We start from the raw sequence: 21,921 nt of genomic DNA on the forward strand, positions 1-21,921 counted from the left end.
AGTCACAGCTTCCCTGTGAGGGGAAGAGGAGGGGCAGGCACTGATCTCTGCTCTGTAGTGACCAGTGACAGGACCCGAGGGAATGGCCTGAAGTTGGGTCAGGGGAGGTTTAGGTTGGATATTACAAAAAGGTTCTTCACCCAGAGGGTGGCTGGGCAGTGGAAGAGGCTCCCCAGGGAAGTGGTCACAGCCAAGACAGCCAGAGCTCAAGAAGCTTTTGGACAACACTGTCAGGCATACAATGGAATTCTTGAGGTATCCTGTGCAGGGCCAGGAGTTGGACTCAATGATCCTTTTAGGTCCTTTCCAACTCAGCAGATTCTGTGATTCTGTGTCTGCCCTTTCACATTTCCTCCCAAGGATTTACTCTTATGCATAGAGTGCTTCTGAAACTTGGATTTTCAAAGTAGAAAGTACAGAAAAAATAAAATTCATTAAAATAATGAGAAATTACTTCATAGCCATTAGACTGCTGCATTAAACATCTGACTGTAAGTCAGATTTTTCCAGTTTAACCACTTCATGCAGAAACACTCTTGTTTGGTAGGGTTTTCCTCTCTGGTCGTAAGTAGGAATGTGATAAAAAGTCAGGTAAGTGCATCCAGTTCTTAGACTTGAGTTCAGTCCATTTAAATAAATGCTGAATTTCTCTTTCATAGAGAGTGGGGGGAAAAAAGAATTATTGGGGGAAAAAAATTCGTACTTGGCCAATTAACAAGGTTCAAAGCCAGGGCAAGGTCAAGTTTATCAGAGTGGGAATGAAGGCTATCCTTACACTTATGTCTCTGCAATCTCAGGATACATTTCCTGTGGTTTTGCATTAGAGGGTTATAGCGCTATCATAATTTCTCTGGTATTATAACTAATACCATGATTAACAGGATTTGTGCCACAGAAGGCAAAAAAACCCCTTATTTAAAAATCATGAGGAAGTTTAAAGAGCTATGAAATAATTAGTGCTTTTCACAGGAGGTTTTATGATATTATACAGCCTGGAATGAGGCTCTGTGTTAGACCAAGATTTCAAAGCTCCTTAGAGGCTTTCGATGTCTAGCATGAGATATTTTGCTGAGTGTGAGGTTCAGAATGGGGATTCCTACTGTTTTCTAATAGTCAGTTCCTTTCATGTACTACTAGCAGAGGCACCCTGCACTGATAGAGAGACCATCTGCATTTGTGTGCATGAGTCTATATCACCCAGTATGCTCATCTCCGTGTGGGACTGTTGGTTCACACGCCATATAGATACTTGGTTGGAAAATCTCCCTTCTGTGAAATGTGTTTGTCCAGTTGAATCATCAGGACTGACTGGCTGTCATTTTACCAAAAATTGTTCTAGAGGCAAGTGCCACTTAAAGCAGTCTCCATCTCCCATCTCTATACCTGGCTGCTCATTGCTGTGTCACCTCTCACATGTGGGGCTACATGAACTGAGGACCCTGCAACCTTGTTTTCTTCCTGGCTTACTCTAAATGAGAACAGCTTCTTTGCCATTCTCATCCTCTGGCTGCACAAACAGTAGCCCTAATGAGCACTGGTACGCATGAAGGCATGGCACAGGAGCAGGGCCAAACATGAAGGGAAGGCTGGCAGTGTTGGTAATGGAAGTGTGGCATGAGTGAATGAGAACTCCAGCGTCTCCAGTTTGCTCATGGCATGGAGAGCAAGCAAACCTGACCAACTCAAGATCCATGATTCCAATTTTAAGAGGCCGGGCCTAGGATTTGCATGCAAAAGCTCCATCTTATTGATTAACATCGTGCTGAGGACTTCATGTGGGCTGGATTAGGCTACAGAATGCCACCAGGGTGCTTCTGCTGCTGAGCCACACATTGTGCCAAATGAATGACTACAAGGCTCCTCAACACAAAATATACAATAAGACTTCCCAACAAAATTAAACAAAATCAGCTACGTTGATTCCTTCAACTAAGTCATCACAGGAGAAGCAGACAGTTAGAGGGCAGAGAGAAAGAGCAATGATTTACACCATCTTAAAGCACTTGCTGAAATACAAGCACTGTAAAAATGTTTCTGGCTGAAACTGTGTCTTCCCCAGCAGGCTGAACTGACCTGCACCAAAACCTTTCACTACAGACTGTAGAGAAGTTGCTTTGTTTTTTCTGGTGACATGGACCAGAAAGTTAACATCTAGATTTAGGGTGGATATGCCACAGGTAAAATAATTGTCAGAGTATAATTAATTTCAAATAAATAACTGTAACACATTGTCTGATTTGGCAAGGAATCTACTAAAGATCCCGGGAGGGGGAAAAAAGAGAAGAGAATGGAAGAGGAAGAGATCACTTGCCCCATTACATTGGAAAATAAAAAGAGATGCAAGTTTACAGGTTGGAAAATCATCTGTTGTAATGAAAAGGCTCAGAAAATGCAAATATAAATTCATACGGCATTCAGTAATTGGTGCTCTGAACACTTTCACTCCTCAATGCAGTAAAATGTAGTATTTGCTATAATCCTTGTGTAGAAAACTATTAGCACACTCAAATAATTATTTGTTTAAATTCTTCACCAAAAGAAGCAGAATGCTGAGCTGACCCTGGTAAGTATGATTTTACTATGCACTGAACTTACCCAGTTTCCTCTGATGCCTGTAGAACTGATGTTTGACAGCTCACAAGAAACCTTGAAGAATGAGGACCCACTGAGCAGGGCTTCCTAGAAAGCTAACCAGGAAGCTCTTTTTGCTTTCAGGATAGCAAAAAGAGAGCAAATTCTGGATTCAAGTTCAAATTCCAACTCTGTGCATAGAGAGTTTGCTTTGGGCAGACTTGTTCTAGTCACACAATACACACACCAGTCAAGAAAGCATCCTCACCCAGGGCTGTCAAATTACCCGTGGTGCCAGACAACTTCCAACGTCCTCAGCTGGCTGAACACTGTGAGACACCTTCTCTTTGGGGAGCTTTCAAGCTTCCAAGGCTGATTTTACAGGTGAGCAGAGACAAGGATCCTCCCCCTTAGTCTTTGCTGTGGCAGGCTGAGTCCATAAACAGTTTGGAACCGTGGGCCACAGCAACCTGCTTCTCTTCACTGCTAATGTGTGCCAGCAGTGAGATGCACATCCTGCTTGTGGCTGTCTTCTCCAGACAGCTGCAATTGTCACAGCTGTTTCCTAGCTGTGAGTGAGAAAAACAATCAACTACCTGGTGCTTTACAACTACCACAAGCTGGCTTTATATTTCTTCCTTCTTTAATGTGTTTTTTTCATTGATGCGTGTTTTCTTGCAATCTTAATACAAATTTTTGGGAGGCCAAGTTCCCCATGTCATATATCTCAGCTCACATTTTAAGGAACGGGAATTGTCTATCATATGCAAAGGGTAACTAATGTGAGACAAGTCTAGTGTTGGAGAAGAGAAAGTGAATAAAAACCCTGAAACTTTTCATGTTAAATTTTCACTGCTTTTTAAGAAAACCTGATAATTCTGGGGGTTGTCTGGATGAAAGCTTTGAATGCTTGGAGCTAGCACTACTGATTTATACTACCATTTCACATGCTCTTAACTACTCTTAAATATGTGGCTTTACTGCTTTAGCACATATCATCCATATCAATAGGCACGGGGTACTTTGCATGAGTTAAGTAATAATAATAACAACACTAAACATCCACAACTGCAGAAAAATAGATATGCTGAATCTCACACATTTCAGAAACTAAAATGAAGTTGGAGGAGGCTTTACTGGCCCAGACTTTGCTCAGTGAGCAGCTACTACTGAAGTCCACAATCCCCAATAAAGGCCAAAGACACTGCTGAAGCTCTGTATCCTTCAGAGTGAGGCTCTGCACTGCTTTCTAGCTCCAGCTACCAGACTTGTCTGCCAGCTTTACTTTTTTACCTCAGAAGGCAAGGGTTTCTTAGAGCTCACAGCCTGTGCTGCTGCTGTACATACCAGCTGCTGCCAGTGCAGGTGGGCACAGAGCCCCACCCAGTGCAGCTCTGGTGTTCGAGGACACCTTCAGCACTGAAAAGGGCTCAACTGCATGACCCCTGGGCTGGCAAACACAGGCAGCAGTGGCACCTGGCAGTGAAGCTGTATATGCCTTCACTGATGTTCCCAGCAGCAACAGCATTCAATCTCAGCAGGAGCCTTTCTACTCCATAATCAGGTGCTAAAATGTCAGTGTCCTTTATGCACAATGGTAGATCCAGCACCAGCCAGGGCAGTGTAATTCTGCATTGGTTTACAGGGAAGGTCAGTCACTCTCCACTGAGAGAGGTTCCTCCAACTCCACACCAAGGCAAAGAATGGGCAGAAAGAGGTCATTGTTCTTCCCACTCTCTTCTTTTGCAGGTATTGGGGGTCCCAACTGAAGACACCTGGCCAGGACTTTCCAAGCTTCCCAGCTATAACCCAGGTAGGATTTAACTCATGAGAAGGTCAGCTTTTTCTCTGAGCCACTAGCCACTCCACTGTTGGGTCAGTAATTCTTATTATGAAAAATCCTGTGCTTCAGTGTTACTAAATCCCTGAGCTACTTAATGACAGTGCTGTTGTAGGACCTACAACAACACTGGAATTGGCTTAGTTTACAAACAGAGGTATGTGTGTGGCAAAGTTGCCTCACTGAGTGCTGGTGTGTAAGTCTAACAGAAGATTTCATTGCTCAAAGTCTCACAGTGTATTTAGTCTCCACTCCTCAGTGGAGTGGAGCAAAGGACCAATGTCTTCTGGTTTAGACTGGAAAAGCTGACAGACACCTGGAGATGCAGTTTATCTGAACTTTCCTTATTTTTATGGAGATTGGTTTGGGGACCTTTAAATCTAAGCTTTAAAGGTCACTGTCCCTGATTTTGATGTCGGCAAGGTGAGAAATCTGTGATTTACAAAGCTGGATTCTTTTATTTCCACATGAGCTGGTAGAGAAGTCTGTGTCCTGAACTTCAAAGGGCCAGTTGTCTCTTATTTTGATGTGGGCAGGTTGAGAAGTATGCTTTGAAAAGCTAGCTCAGTCACTCTCCCTCTCCCTCTCTCTCTCTCCCTTTCTCTCTTTCTCTTTTTGTTTAATGTTTTCTCCTGGGAAAATATATTCAAGTGTCAGTGAGGGGGAAATGATGAGCACTGATTCTCAGCCTCTCAGCAGGATCATTCTGTAAGAGAAATATTAAAGTGAAATATTAAAAACCCTAGAATGTGAAATTCAGCTACCCACAATCTAGCCATTCTCTCTCACTTATACCATAGGAGAGTGGTGGGGGGAGCCTGTCTATCTGGACAGGGAAAAAAAGAACAAGGGGGGAGAAGAGGAGGGAGAAGACGTGCTTTGAGCAAGAGGTTTACAGGTTTAGTAGAGCATAGTAACATCTTTTCAAAGAAGTGGGTGTTGCTCTGTGACCCAGTCCAAGATGCCCCTCCTTTGATTCTGGTGCATGAACACTAAACAGCCCCCATTTTCACATGGAAGCCGAGATTGGCTGAACAATAACGTGGTCTCACAGTCGAAAGGACTGGAATCTTTCACACAATTAGCTGAGACACATTAATCAAACCAGCGTGAAATGGGAATGTGTCGCTCTCCACAGCAAGTTTAATTTGGATAGCAAGCAAGCACAGAGCAGACATCTGGAGGAAGCATTTTCTTCTCTAAGTTGTAGAAGGCCTGGCTGGATAGTCTACAAGTTGAGAAGAATAGTCTGGGAGATACAGAAATGCTCATGTATGGGAGGAACTAATCACAAAGAATTTTTTTATGCAAGTCATCTGCTAATACAAAGCCACAAACATACAAACTCTGAGTGACGATGGTTAGATATCCTGGTGCTATGTAAAGGCACAACCTAGAAATGCAAGCATTAAGGCTATGTTAGCAAAGAAACTTGCACAGACAACAAAGAATGTGAGTGCCTCGAACTGCTCTGAGTAGTGATTCCCTCAGCTCTGTTTTGTCTGAGTAGCAGTGCTGTCCTCTGCTGCTCTGGAGGGTTCCAGTGGCAGGGCTGGGAAGGAGAGGACAGGCACCTGGACAGCAGGGCAAGAGCCCCAGTGAAGTTGAGTCATCATAAGCAGTTTTCATGTCTGACTTGCTTTCAGACTTGATAGAAAGTTTCCCTATTAGACTCCAGAGGGGCAGAATTGACCCGTGCTGTGCTGTGATACTGGGGTGCTGGTGCCTTTTGTGGCTGGACCAGGCAGAAATGCAGGACTCAGAGGACACTTCTGTTGGAGCATCCCACGGAGCTGGCAAACACATGAAAGATACTACGTCAGTGTTTCGGCAATACCTGTGTTAGCTGGAGAGGCAATATCTCTTTCCCCTCTTGAGAGCCTAAGGGACTGCGAGCTGTTCCAGCCACATACAGGAACCAAGCACTTGGCTCACACCTGGATTACACAAACCAGTCTGGACAGAAGAAGGCTAGTCTAAAGTTGGACTATTTACCCTACTCATGAACTAAATCAATTCACTTTTTGATGAGACTGCTGGTAAAAAGACAAATTAATCTCTTTGTTTAAAGCTAAATGCCATTTATATGCTTCTGGCACTTCCCCTCTCTTCCCTGAAGCACAAATGCTGTTCCCCCACCCAGGACGTGCTCAGCCCAAATACAATCTGTGGAGTCAGCCTGAGAAAACCTTCTCTCCTGAGCTTATTCCCAGACCATTTGTGCGAATCTGGGTGCCTGGGTTGGTTCAGATAAGCAAACAAACTTTGGAGCTCTTCCCCAAATCTGATGGTTTGAATTCTTTTAGCTAGTCCTATTGATGTTCACACTGAGCACAGGCAGCAAACAAACAAACAGGTTCCTGCCCGCGGCAAGGAATGAACACGGGCAAAACAAAGCACTGAGGTGTGATCCTATTCTCATTGAAGTTGATGGCAAAACTCCCACTGGATTCAGCAGCGTAGGCTCAGCCCCAGACTGAGATTGTTACTGGAAGGGTTCCTGGGCGAGGTGGGTTAGTAGGAATCTTTGAAATGAAAGCTGGAAACCTTTAGATGTTTTCCTGTCACTGCTGGGCTTGAACACATCCTGCTGCACTCTGAAAAGGATACAGCATGGGTTGTGGGGCCTGTGGGGCACACACAGGGCAGCTGGAGGAAAAGCAGCTCCTCTGCCTCCTCTGTAGCTGGCAGCTGGCAAGGGATGAAATGTGCAAAAGCATTTTTGACTAACCTATGCCCCGGTGTCTTGCACAAAGAAGTTCAAGAACAGCCTCATGCCCATTCCCTACAGTTTGCCAAAGTCTCAACCTGACTCCAGGTGAATGGGAAGGATGGGTGAGTAACCCATTCGTGGCCAGCCCTACAGCTTGTGATGTCACCTTCTCTCTGCAGGAGAGACACTTGGGGTAGGGAATTATGTGCAGTCACAGGGCCTGCAAGCAGGTTGGAGAGCTATTCCCTGGAGAACATTGGGAAAGCTCCTGCCCCACATCTCAGTAGACTCGCTGGCCGTCTCCCTGGCTCCCCAGGCTTACCAGCCCTACCCATAGTGACAAGGCTTTGCCCTGTGTTTGTTCATTTGTTCTGTTCCCTCATTTTGCTTCCCCTGAAAGAGGCAGTTGCAGCTCTGTTAACACTATTTTTGAAAGCTCTCATGCTGAGTGAGCTCAAATCCTTGCATTAATCTACTGCTGTGTTCATTTCACTGCGCTGAAAAGCAGTGAGTTTAAATCCCCTCTAAACACCATCGGTGACACCAGAAGGCCAGTGTTTTGATCCAGCCCCATTAATGGTTACAAGTTTGAATCTAGACAGCAGGGGTCAAGGGCAGGAAAGGATTAGGAATCACAGCCCATGACATTAAGCTAGTGCTTTTGCGAAACTGGGAATACTGGAGCGCCCAATGTACCAAGTTAGTTTTTGCTTCCTTTTTCTGACATTTGGATTCCAAAGAGTGGGAAGCAGTACATATCTATCTATAACATGGTGAACTGAGAGTAAGCTTTACTCCTTGATTTATTGTACAGGCTGAATGATGAACTTGCCTGTGCCAGGTAATATCATCTCACAGAGCAGATGCAGGTTTCACATGAGGCCTTTTCAGATGTAGCAATGACTTTCAAAGAAATCCTAGTTTTTCCTAGTATCTGCAGGCTTTGGTATGCTGAATGAGATTTAGAAGCTTTCCAGAGTCAAGCTGTGCACCCAGGTACGTGTTTTCAGTGTCTGTTGCGTTTCCAAAATGTCACCAGCAGATGGAGGCAACAAGCAGCAGACCCCGAAATGCAAACTTCCCATGACATTTGTGAAAATGCAGATGAAGTCTGCATTCCGAGGGCTTTGGGCTTTTTTTGCAATCTCACTTTTTATGTTGATGTTTCATTTAACACATGGGTGGTTGAAAACTGAATTCTAAAACGATAAAATTTTTATTGTCATAATAAACTGCATGTGGCTTTGATCGCAAAGGGAAGAGCAGCACTGTAACTAACGTGCAATGCATGCTAGCCAGGGTGTAGGGAAACTTCCCGTCTGTGTGGCAGTGGGCACAGCCTGCAGTTTCCGGCCTGCCACACAGACAGAGCTCTGCTCCTGTCCTGAAGCCACAGAGATTTCACTAATGAGAGAAATTTTCTCTGTGAGCCTGCAACCCCACTGCCTTCATCCAGCAGCACTTGGCATCCTCTTTGTCTCTCTTCATCAATTAGGAAAGTTTAACTTTTGTCCTTTGGCTTGCTTGCCTCATTATCAGTTCATTAGCCACTTCCACCTGGGTTTTCAAATAGGAAGGTATTTCCTCATTAGCACACTCTACCTTGCATAAGGATAGAAAATAACAAACCTACGTGCTACCTTTCAGATCTACTCATAGTGTTAAAAAAGCCAATCAGCCCTACACAATCCCATCATTTTATGTCTAGATCATCATTGTGAGATGATTAAATCACTAGTTCATCTACTTTTTTGAATGATCTAAATATTCTTTATCTCTTACCTTTATGGAGTAGCTATTTACAGTGTTTTACAATTTTAAATTGGTCTTAATCTTACAGTAGGGAAAACATTCACTACTCTGTTTTTACCTTGCTCAACACAATGGGGCCTCGGCATTCTCTGAGGATTTGTCTATATGGGGTCAGTCAGGAGATTAATCTGAACTGATTTAAAGTGCATTACTTAACTGCATTAATTCCTTGAGCAGAGACACAGTTTTCTTACCCATATCTTCCATTTATAATCAAAGCTCTGTATACTCAAAACTGCAAATTTGGCAGTCCTCACTCAAGCTGAATTCTTCACTGAGAGATGTGTTTGGACAGGGACAGGAATAGGTGGCTCACTGGCTCTTACACTACCCCTTCAGATAATTATTAATCTCCAGATTACATAAAAGATAAATTTAAGTTAAGAGGCTCGCTCAAGACAGCAAACTCTATAATTCAGGTATTCCTCCCAGTTCCCAGTAAGCAAGCTGATATTTCTATTTCAAATGTAAAGAAAATCCTATTTCCTTTTTTGGAATGTTATTCCAAATACAAATACACTGAAAATACACTCTGCAAAAACAAAGTGACATTTCCCTAAGATATCACTGAAACATTTTGCCCTATTGTTACCAACTGAACATGCATTTTTAAAATTCTGTGTTAAACTCATTAAAGAATATTAATGTTAAAAGATTTCAGTACAGTACTTAAGTAATCTTGGCATTTTTACTAATATTTAATGAAATTGATATATTGTCATAAAATATTTTCATCTCACAAATAAAATTTTTCTGACAGAAAGTTACCACATCTGAAAGTTTTTGGCCAGCTCTGTGAAGAGGCAAAAATTTATGCCTCATACAGAAAATTTTTTTTGCCTTTCCAAACAATTTTTAAAATTGTTTTTCTTCTATCAGGAAACTTCACATTGGTAATTTATTTCTACACTTTTATTACAGTAAAGGGGGCAAAAAAAGGAAAGATGATCAGTGAAAATGTCACCAGTGATCCAAGAGGAGTCTTCTGCCAGTCTTGGTGACTTATTTGGGAAGGGAGTATTCTATATATTGGTGATATGCAGTGTCTGGCACATAAACAGCCGTGAATCCCATCCCAAGTCATATTCCCATTTACTGCTCTAGAAACTACCTTAATATTTGGGTGTAGGAGAATAATTCAATTCTGAACTGTTACTTACCCTGTGACAGGTTTAAAAACCTGCTTGCCTGCTTTAATGGTGCAAGATTGCTGCTGGAAAGGTCAAGGGCTGGAAGTTCAGTCATTTACACTTTTTAAGTTGCCTGTTCATCAAGTCAGACGCTGAGTCTGGCACTGTGGAAATGGCCGTGCAGGCAAAAGCAGAGGGGACTCCCACCTGGCCTGCAGCAGGCAGCTCCTGTGCCTTAAAGAAGTGCCTGGTGCTTCCAGGCAGGCAGGGAGGGCAGATGCTCTTGAAGGGTGCAGCATTAACCCCAGCTGAGCTCTGAGTCTGCTGGCAACAGACCAGTGGTGCTTGCCTCCTGGTGGTCTCACTGCTGTGGGGAATGCTTGTCCAGGCTGAGCTGGAAGAGAGGTGGACACCACCCTTCCTGCTCTCCTTCCCATGACTAGAGTGCCACTGTTCATTCTCTGCTGTCAGAAACAGTGCTCAGGAAAATGTAGGTGGGTAGAAATTGCAGCCTTTCCGATTGCAAAAAAATATCTCTGTTCATCAGCTCCACAGGGAAATTTTCCAGGCTTAAGCCATTCATTCGTATCTAAGCCTGAGAAAATTCATGCTTTACAATAAAGCATTTGAGGATTGTATTCCTCTATATTTACCACAATGTTTAGAAATATGTCCTTGAAAAATATCAAGAACACAGACTTCACAACACTGCAAACTCTGCTAAGTTCCAGTCTGATAGAGATCACAATAATCAGTGAGTTACAAAGTCTCTGTAAGCATGGTTAACTGGACAAACAACAAACTTAGTGAGAGCTGTGGGTAAGAAGAAAGTGGGATCAAAGTGCTTTGTCTCCATCCCCAGTCTTACTGCTGCATCCATGTAGAAAAGCCCCATGTACCCATGGGGGCAATATGTGAATCTCAGCAGCCCCTTGGAAAGACAAGACAATTGACTGTGGATTCAGGCCTGCAAACTTCTTTTTGCTTCCTTTGTGTGAAGGCTTTAGGGACTGATACTGCTTTTATTGATGTCAAAGCTAAGACTCACACTGTAACAGGAGGAGGTCCAAGGCCTGTACTCACAGATATATGAAAGGAAAGGGTTACAGAACTGGAACAGCCTATTAAGATCAATGCAGGTACTCAAGTCCTATAGGAATAATGTATGTTTATAAATAAGATAGATTCTATAGGGCCCTTTGAAATTCTGAGCACATTTTTTGTAGGGGCTCAGAGAATGGGTTTTGGCTTGATTTTCATTTAATCTTGTGATTGCATATTACACTTTCTAGAACTGGTTGTTTCCAGGAGACCTCAGAGACTCCGAGTCATCTGTGACAGGTAAGGTACCTATAACAGCAATGTCAAAATCGCCTCTGGGTTTATTTGTTTCTTTATGCAGTCATTTAATTTGAAGTGAGCTCTTTTGGCAAGCTCAGGAAGAGCAGGATGGCTCTGTAGTAACAAGCAGATCTAACATCAGTTAAGCAACTGATTTTGAGAGATTGCAGCAAAGGTAGACACACAGTGGGTTTATTATTCTCAGAGGAGTAGTGATTATTCTGAGATAAGCAGTGATTCAATGACTTTGTGTGCAGCTTTTTGTGGGGCACAGTTCGATTGAGAAGGTCATACTTTCCCAGGCCCTCTTGCCCAGACTGAGGACAGACTTCACACTGTCCCAGTTTTCATTTTTGAAAACAGACTGTAGGAATGTTGCTCAACAGCAGTAAGGAAGACATGCTATGACAGCATTTTCATGAGACAATGAAATAATCTTGTGATTAGCTAGGAGGGGAAAAATCACATTCTTAGTGGCCAAAGCTATGAGATGAAGGCCATGGTTACACATGCAGCTTGACCAGACACACCAGCACTGCTGAGTCACTCCCTAATGTGCTAAGGGAAGGGAGTATTTTTTCAGGCACACGCACACTGTGCATATGCACAGACACACACAGAATGTATATATGTATCAGTGAAAGAAATTTATAATCAGACAAAATGCTCTAACCTAGCTGAGGGAGTCATTCAAATCAAATCCCCTTAAACTGATTTTGAGACACACAGCAGGTTTCATAGATATGTAAGAAAAGACAAGACAGGATTTGTCCTCAAGATTGTGTACATGAAGATGTCAATAATCAAATATCCTTTAAGGACATAACCACATTTTTCATTGCTGTTTATTATCTGTTCAGCTGATTGCTTGGGATCCAGCCCTGCTAGGAGGGAACTGTGCTGCTCTTCAGATGCTGTTCTAAATGGCTGAACAAACACGCTAAAGTTTTCAGCAAAGCACAGGTTACTGGAATGCCAGCCATTGTCACGCACAGCTTGAGAAACACAGAAAGCTCAATATGTCCCAAACCCTTATAATGCAGGTCCTGGAAGAGAACAAATCCTCTCTCAGCCTGAACAAAGAAATAAGTATATTCCTTGTGACTGTGCTATATTGCACTTCTGCTTTTTTGGCCATAATCCTTTGACAGACCCCATTACAGGCCAAGCCAAGGGGCTGGCCTAGCACCTCTGTGGCAGAGCTCTGGGCTGCATGTGGGCCAGCTCCAGCTCTACCTTAGAGTCCTGGTCATTTGGCTGCCATGGCCAAATAACTGCCTTGGAATGCTCAGCCTGGGAGAAGGAAAGAGCTGCTTCATACAGACCGCTCAGCCATGACTCTCCATGAACAATTAAGAAATCAAAAGGGAGCTCTCCACAGAGCTTGGCCACCACCAGGAAGCCTGAGCCATGTTGGGAAGCATGGAACTGTGTTGCTGCCCAGAGTGGGAGCCTGCAGCAGCAGGGACCGGGGGCTGAAGGTCTCCAGTAAGACTGTTCTATGGCAAGGGCAGCCTGTCATGCAGCTCTAGCAAGAGGCCTCAGACAGGATGCTTTGGCTTCTTGTCCCGTCCCTGGTCCCCAAGGAAGCAGGGGCTTGAACTGTTTTTCTGGAGGTGAAAAATCAGTAATTATCTACCACAGTGAGGCCAGATACCTTCTACAAATTTGTTTCTCAAGATCTCTTTCTCTCCTTCTGTCTTGGTGTTTTTTCCTCTTCTTTTATATTTTACATTTTATCTCCTCCAAACAAAAATGTCAGCATGTTGAATGTTCTGTGTAGAGAGGGGGAGTGCAGGAGCAGGGGGATCCCAGCCCCTGATGTCACTTGGAGGGGATACACCATTGGGGGCCAAGGGAGGAAGCACAACAGGCCATGCTCTGAAGCTGAAATGTGATCAGAACAAACAAACAAAGTAAAAGCTGTAAAACTAAATTACTATTTTATTTGTTTCCTTGTTGGTTTGTTTTCGCTCTTCCACTTCCTTGTCCCCAGCTGTGTGCTCCTCTAGGGAGCAGCCACTTGGCATTGGTATTTGCTGGGCATGGAGCATATGTGTATTACATTTCTTTTAAGCACTCATCCTGAGAAACAGATTCTTCTCTTTGAATCCCCAACACATTTTAACCAGCTGCACTACTGGTACTGGGGTAGGAGAAGAGGAAATGGTATTTTCTTTAGGTTTATTAGGTTTGACCTCTAGTCTTCTCAGTGGGCCAGTCACGTTATTTTCTACATTTGGATTGTCACTGTAAACTGGTACCACCAAACTCTGATACTACAGTTACAACATGTAAAACATAGTCTCCTCAGCATCATTTCTTTTTCACTTACAACCTTCTTTTTAAAAACCAGAAATTGGTTTTCAAAATTGGTCTGTAAACATGAGTTTGAGCTGAAATCCTGGATGCACATACCCCAACATAGTCAAACTCAGATGGAAAAGCAAATTTCCTGCAAAGCTATAAAGCTGGGGTGGGTTTATCCAGCTCCCCTGTGTCCCTCCACTATCTTTGCCTCAAACTGAGAAGGGCTGGGTCATGTTCTGGTTCCAGCTTTCTGGCTCGTCCTCATCTCCTGTGCTATTCTTTCTTCTGTTTTCCTAGGATGAGCAGGGTGCCAGCAGCAGAGAATTTGGCCTCCAGGATGCTCACAGCCTTCCCTCGAGGACGAATCTCTGCACAAGATGCGCTTCTTCATAGCTTCTTCAGCCCTCTGCCTCCTCAGCTCTATCAGGTTCCTGCTGGTAAGTTACCTCTCAATTTCATCTCACCAAGAAAGGGCTGCTGCACGCGCTATTTACTGTGAGTTTCTTTTCTATTTTCAAAGTCTCTGCCATTCACCTGGATGTCTCTCTTTTCTGCCTGCACTCCCTTCCCACTCCTATAACCTGCAAAGTTTACATCCCACGGCAAATTTGACAACTTGTTTTTCTGTTTTCTTCTACTTGACCACTGTGTTAATAGAAGGGGACCTTGATGGGCTGCTACCATGGCTCTCTGCAAAGCAGAGCTGTATATGCTTTGACAGGCCATCTCCCCCATTCTATAACCCCAAGGGCCTGGACATTTCCCCAGCTCACACTGTGTGTTCAGTGTAACTCACCCACCGTCCCTCCCGATGTCCTGAATTCCCATCTGCTCCGCATGGTGTGCTAGCCCCAATTCCCTTGGACTGCTCCTCCCACTCCCTTTTGATGTTGAGACAGCTGTTCCTTGTACCCTGTCACACCAGTTCTCCCTCAGTTTTACCTGCTTTATTTTCTTCTTCCCTTGCTCCCTTCTCTTAAGCACACAGCTGCACACACAGTTGTGCCTCTCCTGGCCTGAGCTGACAAAAAAATACAGGGTCTCTCAAGCTGCAGTTCTGCTCCTCACTAGGGAAAGCTCCCTCCTATTTGGCTGCAGGCCAAAGGGACCTTGCATTCCCTGTTGCCTCCTGGGCACCCTGTACACTAGTTAGTTTGGTGATGTTTTTTAAGATAGGGGCATTTAAGGAAAAGTCTTCATGGACTGTGTTGTCAAGCTATTGGAAAACCAAATTTCTGCCTCCTGTGACACATCCCAAGTGGAGGAGCAGCGAGCTAGCATCTCTCCCAATCCCCCAAACTGCTGCCCTTCAGAAGGTGCTCTGTGTGTGTATGTGCTTGAGTGAGAGACATCTGCATTCCTTTTCTGTTCACCCAGCCACAGAGCACAAATCTACTTTGACACTTTTAGAAAAATGAAAAGATGGAATCTCGCAGGAGCCTGCCTGTGCCGGGGGGGGAGGAGGGGAGCACGCACAGCAGGAGGGAAGTTGACTTTTCTTTATACATATAGGGTTTTTTCCATGCAGAGTTTAAATTATGCCTGATAAAAGGAGTTTCGTGGATGTTTCAGTTCTTTCAAACCCTCCTGGCTTCCTCCCAATTAAATGAGGTTTGTCAAAGCCACAGGGCTCTGCTGCTGCCAGAGAGGCGGACAAGCACTTCCCGCAGTGACATCTCCAATCCCCAAGGGAGAAGATGAAAGTGTCAGTGCTGAGAGAGAGAGAGAGAGAGAGAGAGAGAGGGAGAGGAAAAAAACAGGTACAGAGACAGACAGTGTGAGAGAAAGGGAGAGAGTGAGGAGAAATAGAAGGAATGAGAAAACAGACTGGCATAATGTGTCAATCTCTCCAATATGCTGGCAGTGAGGGGACAGATTCCTTTCACCTGGATTTAGGCACCATCCCGTATTTATTATCCCCCATATTGCAGCAAGAAGTATCATGTGGACAGGAAACTGCATGGCGTTATCATAGCAACCAATGTCTTGAGAACAGAATCAAAGTGCACGGGGCTGAAACAAGTACAGTACAATCAGGCAAGACCATATTCATGAGTGACTCATTAAGCCTGTAAAATTTAGGCTATTCTGAATAATTCCCCATGTAGCCATTCCTATTGCCATAATTGTTTAAGACATTTGCTCTCTTGTGTCACTTTGGCATAACACTCTTTTAGAATTTAACTGTATCATTCTAAAATTCTTGTTGCTATGATAACAGTGCAGATTTTAAATATATTCTGTTCCCACTTTGTTCTGGAGGATGCTGGCTATTAGTTGCCATCCTCTGAAAGGGAAAGTTAAAGCAGAAGGGCTGAATGTGATCTGAAGGTGAAAGAAGAGGGGGTTAATCCCAAGGTGTGTGGGAGAGTAAGAGGGGAAACAAAATTTGAAAAAATAAAATGTTCTCATAAGAAATTATTCTCTGTTTTTATGAAATAACTGTATCCACAACTGTCCTTTTTATAAGTTGTTATGACAAGGTGGAAGCTAGAGGATATTTTTCAAAGGTCAGTTCCTGGGGAAAAATAATTGGAGAAATCACTGTTTCGAAGTTAAGTACCCCTCCAAATAGCATGTTTCAGATTCCTAGGGGGAATGTTAATGGTTAGAGGCTGGCTGCTGCCCCTGGGAAGGGGGAGAGGGAGCACAGGGCTCTTTGCTTCCTTGAGAGCAGCTCCTACAGAATGGAATAGGTTGCTGTTGCTATGCTCATCTGAGTGCAAAGTGCTGGAAAAAAGAGTAGGCTGTGTTCGAAGGGAGGAAGAAGGTTCTCTGTCCTCTGAATGGGGCTGGCCCACAGATAGGCCTCTCCTACAGCTGCTCATTCCTGTGCCTGTAGCTTTGGGGGGGATTCCTGAGGCCTGGGTTCAAACCTCGCTCATCATCTGGGTGGCCTTCATTCTACATATGCCACCAGCACTTCTGGATATAAAAACAGAAAGAGGTGCAGGGGTTTCTTCAGCTTTCCTTCAGTATGGCTTAGCCTAGGGGGTGGCAGTGGTGACCTTTTGTAAAACTGGAGCATTTGCTGTCCTTTTTCTGGCCAGAGCCAATCCTGAGACAATTATCTTTGTGCCCGGCACTGCAGCAGCTCTGATAAAACTTCATTCTAACCCTTTGCCACCTGCTAAAGCAAAATGTTTTCTGTCCAATTAATCCCTCCTGGAAGAAAGATGAGATCCTTGAATCAAGAAAGCATGAGCTGTGCTCTCAACTCAGTGTCAGTCCTGAAGTGCAAAAGGGCCTTCTGAGGAGGTATCTCACTCTGTTGTCAGACAGGTCAGACACAGTAACAATTGCAGCTTATTATTCTTACTTATAGATTTGGTTTGTTTTCCCTCTCTTTTGCCCTCTGATGCTTTAGAGCAAGCAGGCTTGCAAGCAGGGAAGGTAAGCAGTGGGATTTGGGGTTATCAAGAGTGCACTCCCAAGAAAACACACTGCAAGGAGAGCTTGGGCCAAACCACACAGGCACAGGGGCCAGGGAGGCCAGATCCTTTCCCCACCAGCCCAATGTCCAGTCTCAGGAGACATCTTCATCTCAGTGTAGGAGACATTCAACCCTGGCCATACCCTTGGCACAGCAGTCAATAAATTCCAGTATGTGCTCCATGAGGAGGATTGTGTGTTGCATGGATGGGATCCTGGCTTTGACTAGAAGGTACTTGCTCTTTTTGGGCACAATTGGTCTCTAATTGTTATCTCCTCCAGCAACACAAAACCAGTGCACTAGATGATGAAGACACTGTACCATTTCTCCTGAAACAGCCCACTATTCAGCCTTTCAGAGACAAGGAGGAGGAGGGAGGCTTGATGTTCACAGTCATTTTAATGTCTGCTGCGTCTAAACTAAGACAAAGCAAGTAAGCAAGTGTGGGCAATGAGGAGGTTACGGTTGCAAGCCATTGCCTACCAAAAACCCCAATACTGTTGGGATTAGCCAGCACTGGTATATTATCACAGGGGACATATAAAGAAGAGCTGGCTTTCATCATCCCTTGTTTGGGTTGGCTGGTTTCCCTAGGTTCTCCTACATAGCTAAAAGATTCATATAGTCACTTGATGTTTTTTACCACTCTGCTTTGTGACCTCTATACACAGCAAATAGATATCCTTCACTGTAAGTCACATACAGACACCTAGAATGTTCCTACCAGATGTATGAATCCGGTTTATAATGTGTCTTAATACAAGAATAAACCAAAGCTGGTGATGAGCAGGAAATCAGCTGCCCCTCCTAAGCCAGAAGTATTCTTATCTGTGAGGTGATAAAACAAATCTTCACTTAACTCAGGAAAAGCACCCCCCACTTCACCTGGTATGATCCCCACAGTGGTGGAAGATCTGCTTGCCTTCATACTGACAGGACATGAAAGATTTGTATTGTGTCATTAAGCCACCACCCTAGGAAAGAGCTGTTGCAACATCACAGCAGATGCTTGCCAAGTGCACAGGGCTCTGGACATGTTGCCCTGTTGAAACTCTTCCCTGCATGCTGTCCTGGGGCAGGCATTGTACTGGGCACTGTTTAGGAGCACAGGGCAAAGGGGAAGATGGGAAAAGGAAAATTTCCTTTGCTCACTCCCTAGCTCCTGCTCTTGCAAAAGCAACTGGCGCAAAGTTTGGCCCACATGACTTGTGGAAACAAAGTCCTACAGACATGGATCAAATGCTCTGACTCCCATTGATCTCAGGCCAGAGAATCTCTATAAAGGTCTTATTGTTCAGGGAGACAAACCACTCTTGGGGGGAGTGCTGTTAATACTATTCGTGGAGGCAGACTCTATTGCATCAGAGGTTAGCAGATGTTTTTCAATGTTTTGTCTAATTGTAAATTATAGCTGAGGTTTCTTTAACTTCCTTTTTCCCTTTAACACTCTTAAATGCAAATCTGAAAAGATTTAGTTGTCTTGTTTGCTGTGAAAAGACATCCAGACTGGAAGTCTCACACAGTCATTTCCCATCCTCAGGTGCACTTCTGACTTCACCCAGTTATCAGCAGAAAAGAGTAAATGTGGAGGCAGTGATCAGATTTCTAAGGCACAAAAGTTAAAGCTAAGTTTGAGATTGTGACAGCAAGCAACCATGAGCATAGGAACTCAATTAGCCTGAAAGACAACTATCTCATTATCTTTCCTAAAATGATATAAATACATAAGAATATAAAAATTTAAAATAAACTCTCTATTGACTGTCTAGATGACTGAATTTCACTGCTCAATTTCTTTAAACACCCACTTTAGTATTTATTTATTCTAAGCGTGAAGCAGCTACGATAATTAGACTGTCAGATTTGGTAAGTTAATGAGGAGTCACTGGAGTGGAAGGTTTTGCATTTGTGAGATTGCTGAAGGAGAGAAGCTCTGTGCCTTCGCTCTAGCTCTTTTTTCTTTTTCTTTTTTTCCCCTCTGCTGGGTGGGAAGGAGAGAGCTTGGCAGTGTGCAGATCCATTTGAATCCTTTTGATTAGCGGGTTACCTTCCTACCACTGTTCTACCAAATAGTATTTTGCTGGTTGCTCCAAGAGAAAGAAAAAGAAAAAAGAAAAGAAACTGCAGATGAGATTTCTAGAGAAGAGTGTCTAGATTAAAGAAATAATTTTCCAAAAACAATCGGAAGGAATGCAGCTGTGAGAAATAGGATCTTGAATTAGTTTATATTGCAGCTAATGTCACAGGAGAGCATGAAGAAAGTAGCATAATGAAGGAATTTTGCAGCTTTCTCTTTAACCTGATTTTTCCACAGGACAATCAGTGCTCACAGTTCCAGGGGTGAGACTGCAACCTGAAATCTGTGACCTGTTTGCATCTTACCGAAAAGGCCGTGTCTCAGGAGGTTCAAGCAAGTTTTGGTAGAAATCATGGATGATTGACTAATAATTCTTGGGTAAGCATGTAGTTGCCATTGTCAAAGCTGCTGCCATCACCCTTAGGACATGTAGTCCTTCATGTATTGAAGGTGGGAAAATAGACTTGATACTTGGGGCTGGATGATCAGATTCCAGGGTGAGAACAAAGTGGGAAATCTCACATTCAGAGAGAAGAGATCAGCAAGCCAATGGCCCCCAGTGAACAATGTTCAGTGGTATCATGGGAGGTTTGGATTTGTTTTGTTATATTGCCAAATCCCAGACCAATGCCCTTTCCTCCAATGCCTCCCCAGTCAAAGTATTGCTTCATTTCCCCATTGCTTAAACTGACCAAATTGCTTTGTTCTCATTTGTCCTTGCTTACTGAGTTCACATTTCATAGCTTACTTGTTTTGATTTCACATGAATTGGAACCTGAGCAGAGCTAGGCAAAATCTCCTTATCTTGTAATATCTTTGGTTTTAATTAATCACTATTTTAATGTCAGGTTTCAAAACTATGCTTCAGCATCAGTATTTTTCATCTTTTTGTTACAGAAGACCAAAAGCTTGCTTAAAATCACTGTTATTAAAAGAAATGACCAGAGATTGTCCTTTTATTATATCCTGTCTCTTTGTTTACTTTGTGCATTTGTTAGCAGCATGTGTCCTGTCAGTGTCACTGCTGGGTCTGTGCTTGCAGGGCAGACCTGGAAACTGATTTTGAAGCCAAATTAGTTTGACTGTCTTATTGTCTGCCAAGCTAAGAGGCAACCTTAGGACACACCTCAGCTACCCATCTGTGCTTCCAAATGCATGTAGATGACCTGTATCTGCAATAGGATCAGGTCCCAGCACTCAGTGCCTGGTCTGACAGCTTCTCTACCCCTTCTGCCCTCGTCATGTAGACAACAGCAGACAGAGAGGCCAGCCTGGAATCCTTTTAAGAAAGACCTGACATTGCCAGTGCTGTGACCAGATTGGGTTTTGGAAGCAGCCTGAATGCCTTCCCTGCTCACCTGCTCAGCTGAGTGCAGACAGGATGGCTTTTCCCTCTCTGCGATCAGAGAGGAACTAATCCTGCCAGAAAAGCTGGCTGTCAGTTCCACTAAGGCTTCTGGGACAACTCACTTGAGTAGGGCACTCATGTATCAATGTTCAGTGAACTTGGATTGGGCCCATTTAAAATTATTTAGAGAGCATTTCACAAATACAACATTTAAAATTGCAACTAGTAGGAGAAACTCTTAACTTTTTTTGCTATATATTAACCTGTCCTCAAAATGCTTGTGTCCCTTTTTTTAGCTGCTTACAAAACATGCTAAACAAGCTTAAATGTCAACTCAAGTTTTCTTCTGCAGTTCATTGCAGGAAAACATTCTATATGTGATAGTGTTCATATTATTAATTCTCTTTTTAAAAAAGGCATCTGGATTCAGAAATGCAAGCAAGGTTATAAATGAAACAGTAATATTTTTTTGTCATTTTAATAGGCTACTAATGGAAAGCAGGGGCTTCTGCATGCTTTTTCAAATCTAATGAGAGGCAGATAGGCATCTAAAGCACAACAGCCTGACACTGGCACATGAGAGAATGGAATTTCCTGGGAACATAATGAAACTGGCCAGCCTTCCTTCCTTTGCCAACCTGAGTTAAGTTACAAAAATAGACAAAACCAAAAAACCTAAACATACCAGGCTCCATCTTGAATCCATGGGCCCTGAGCAACACAGCAAGGGACAAAACATCATCACAGATTCCTCCTTGTTCTCCTTCTGGTTTCAGGAAAAGATGAGATACTGTCAGTTGTCTATCCCAGGGTGATATATACTCCATGCCAACACTCCACCCATTTTCTGCCCTATTCCACCCACCACTTTCCCTCTACCTGCTGAGGAGGAACATATGGGTCATTGGAATCTGCTACTGTTCTCATTCTGCCTCTCAAAATAAATATTCAGCTATCTAATGCTGTACCTCCTACATGTATGTGATACTGTACCAGCTAAGTGTAATTGAATATACAGGAAGAGAAGAGCCTGTTTTAAACCAGCTTTTAACAAGCAGAATAACTGAAGGCACTAGCCCTGCTGAATATTTGTAATTGGGAATTATTTTTCTTTTTGATTCAGGTCTTAGGCCATGGATTTTTCCCCTAATAGAATTCCTCTGCAATAGGGGCAAATTGTACCCTCCCTTACACCAAGGACCTTTGAAATAACTCCTTATATTGACAAAATGAAGAAAAGTCTTTGAGATTATAAAACAAGGACACAGTTTGAGGGGTGGGGTGTGTGTTTTTCAAAAGTCACCTTTCAGTAGAAGGGAATGAAATTGTGCAGATGTCCTGTCTTT

General features: G+C 43.5%; 1 protein-coding gene across 1 annotated transcript in view; it reads left to right on the forward strand.

The window, feature by feature from the left end:
• Window positions 1-19,574, forward strand: part of CDK15 (cyclin dependent kinase 15) — a 34,508-nt gene extending 14,934 nt beyond the window's left edge. Inside the window, exons 9-12 of the mRNA XM_053947871.1 lie at window positions 4,321-4,384; window positions 11,359-11,407; window positions 14,015-14,154; window positions 19,465-19,574. Of these exons, the coding sequence (XP_053803846.1) occupies window positions 4,321-4,384; window positions 11,359-11,407; window positions 14,015-14,154; window positions 19,465-19,574 (363 nt within the window). The remainder of the gene's footprint in view (window positions 1-4,320; window positions 4,385-11,358; window positions 11,408-14,014; window positions 14,155-19,464) is intronic.
• Window positions 19,575-21,921: the final 2,347 nt, after the last annotated feature.

This window comes from Vidua chalybeata, chromosome 7, assembly GCF_026979565.1.
Source record: "Vidua chalybeata isolate OUT-0048 chromosome 7, bVidCha1 merged haplotype, whole genome shotgun sequence".
NCBI lineage: Eukaryota > Metazoa > Chordata > Aves > Passeriformes > Viduidae > Vidua > Vidua chalybeata.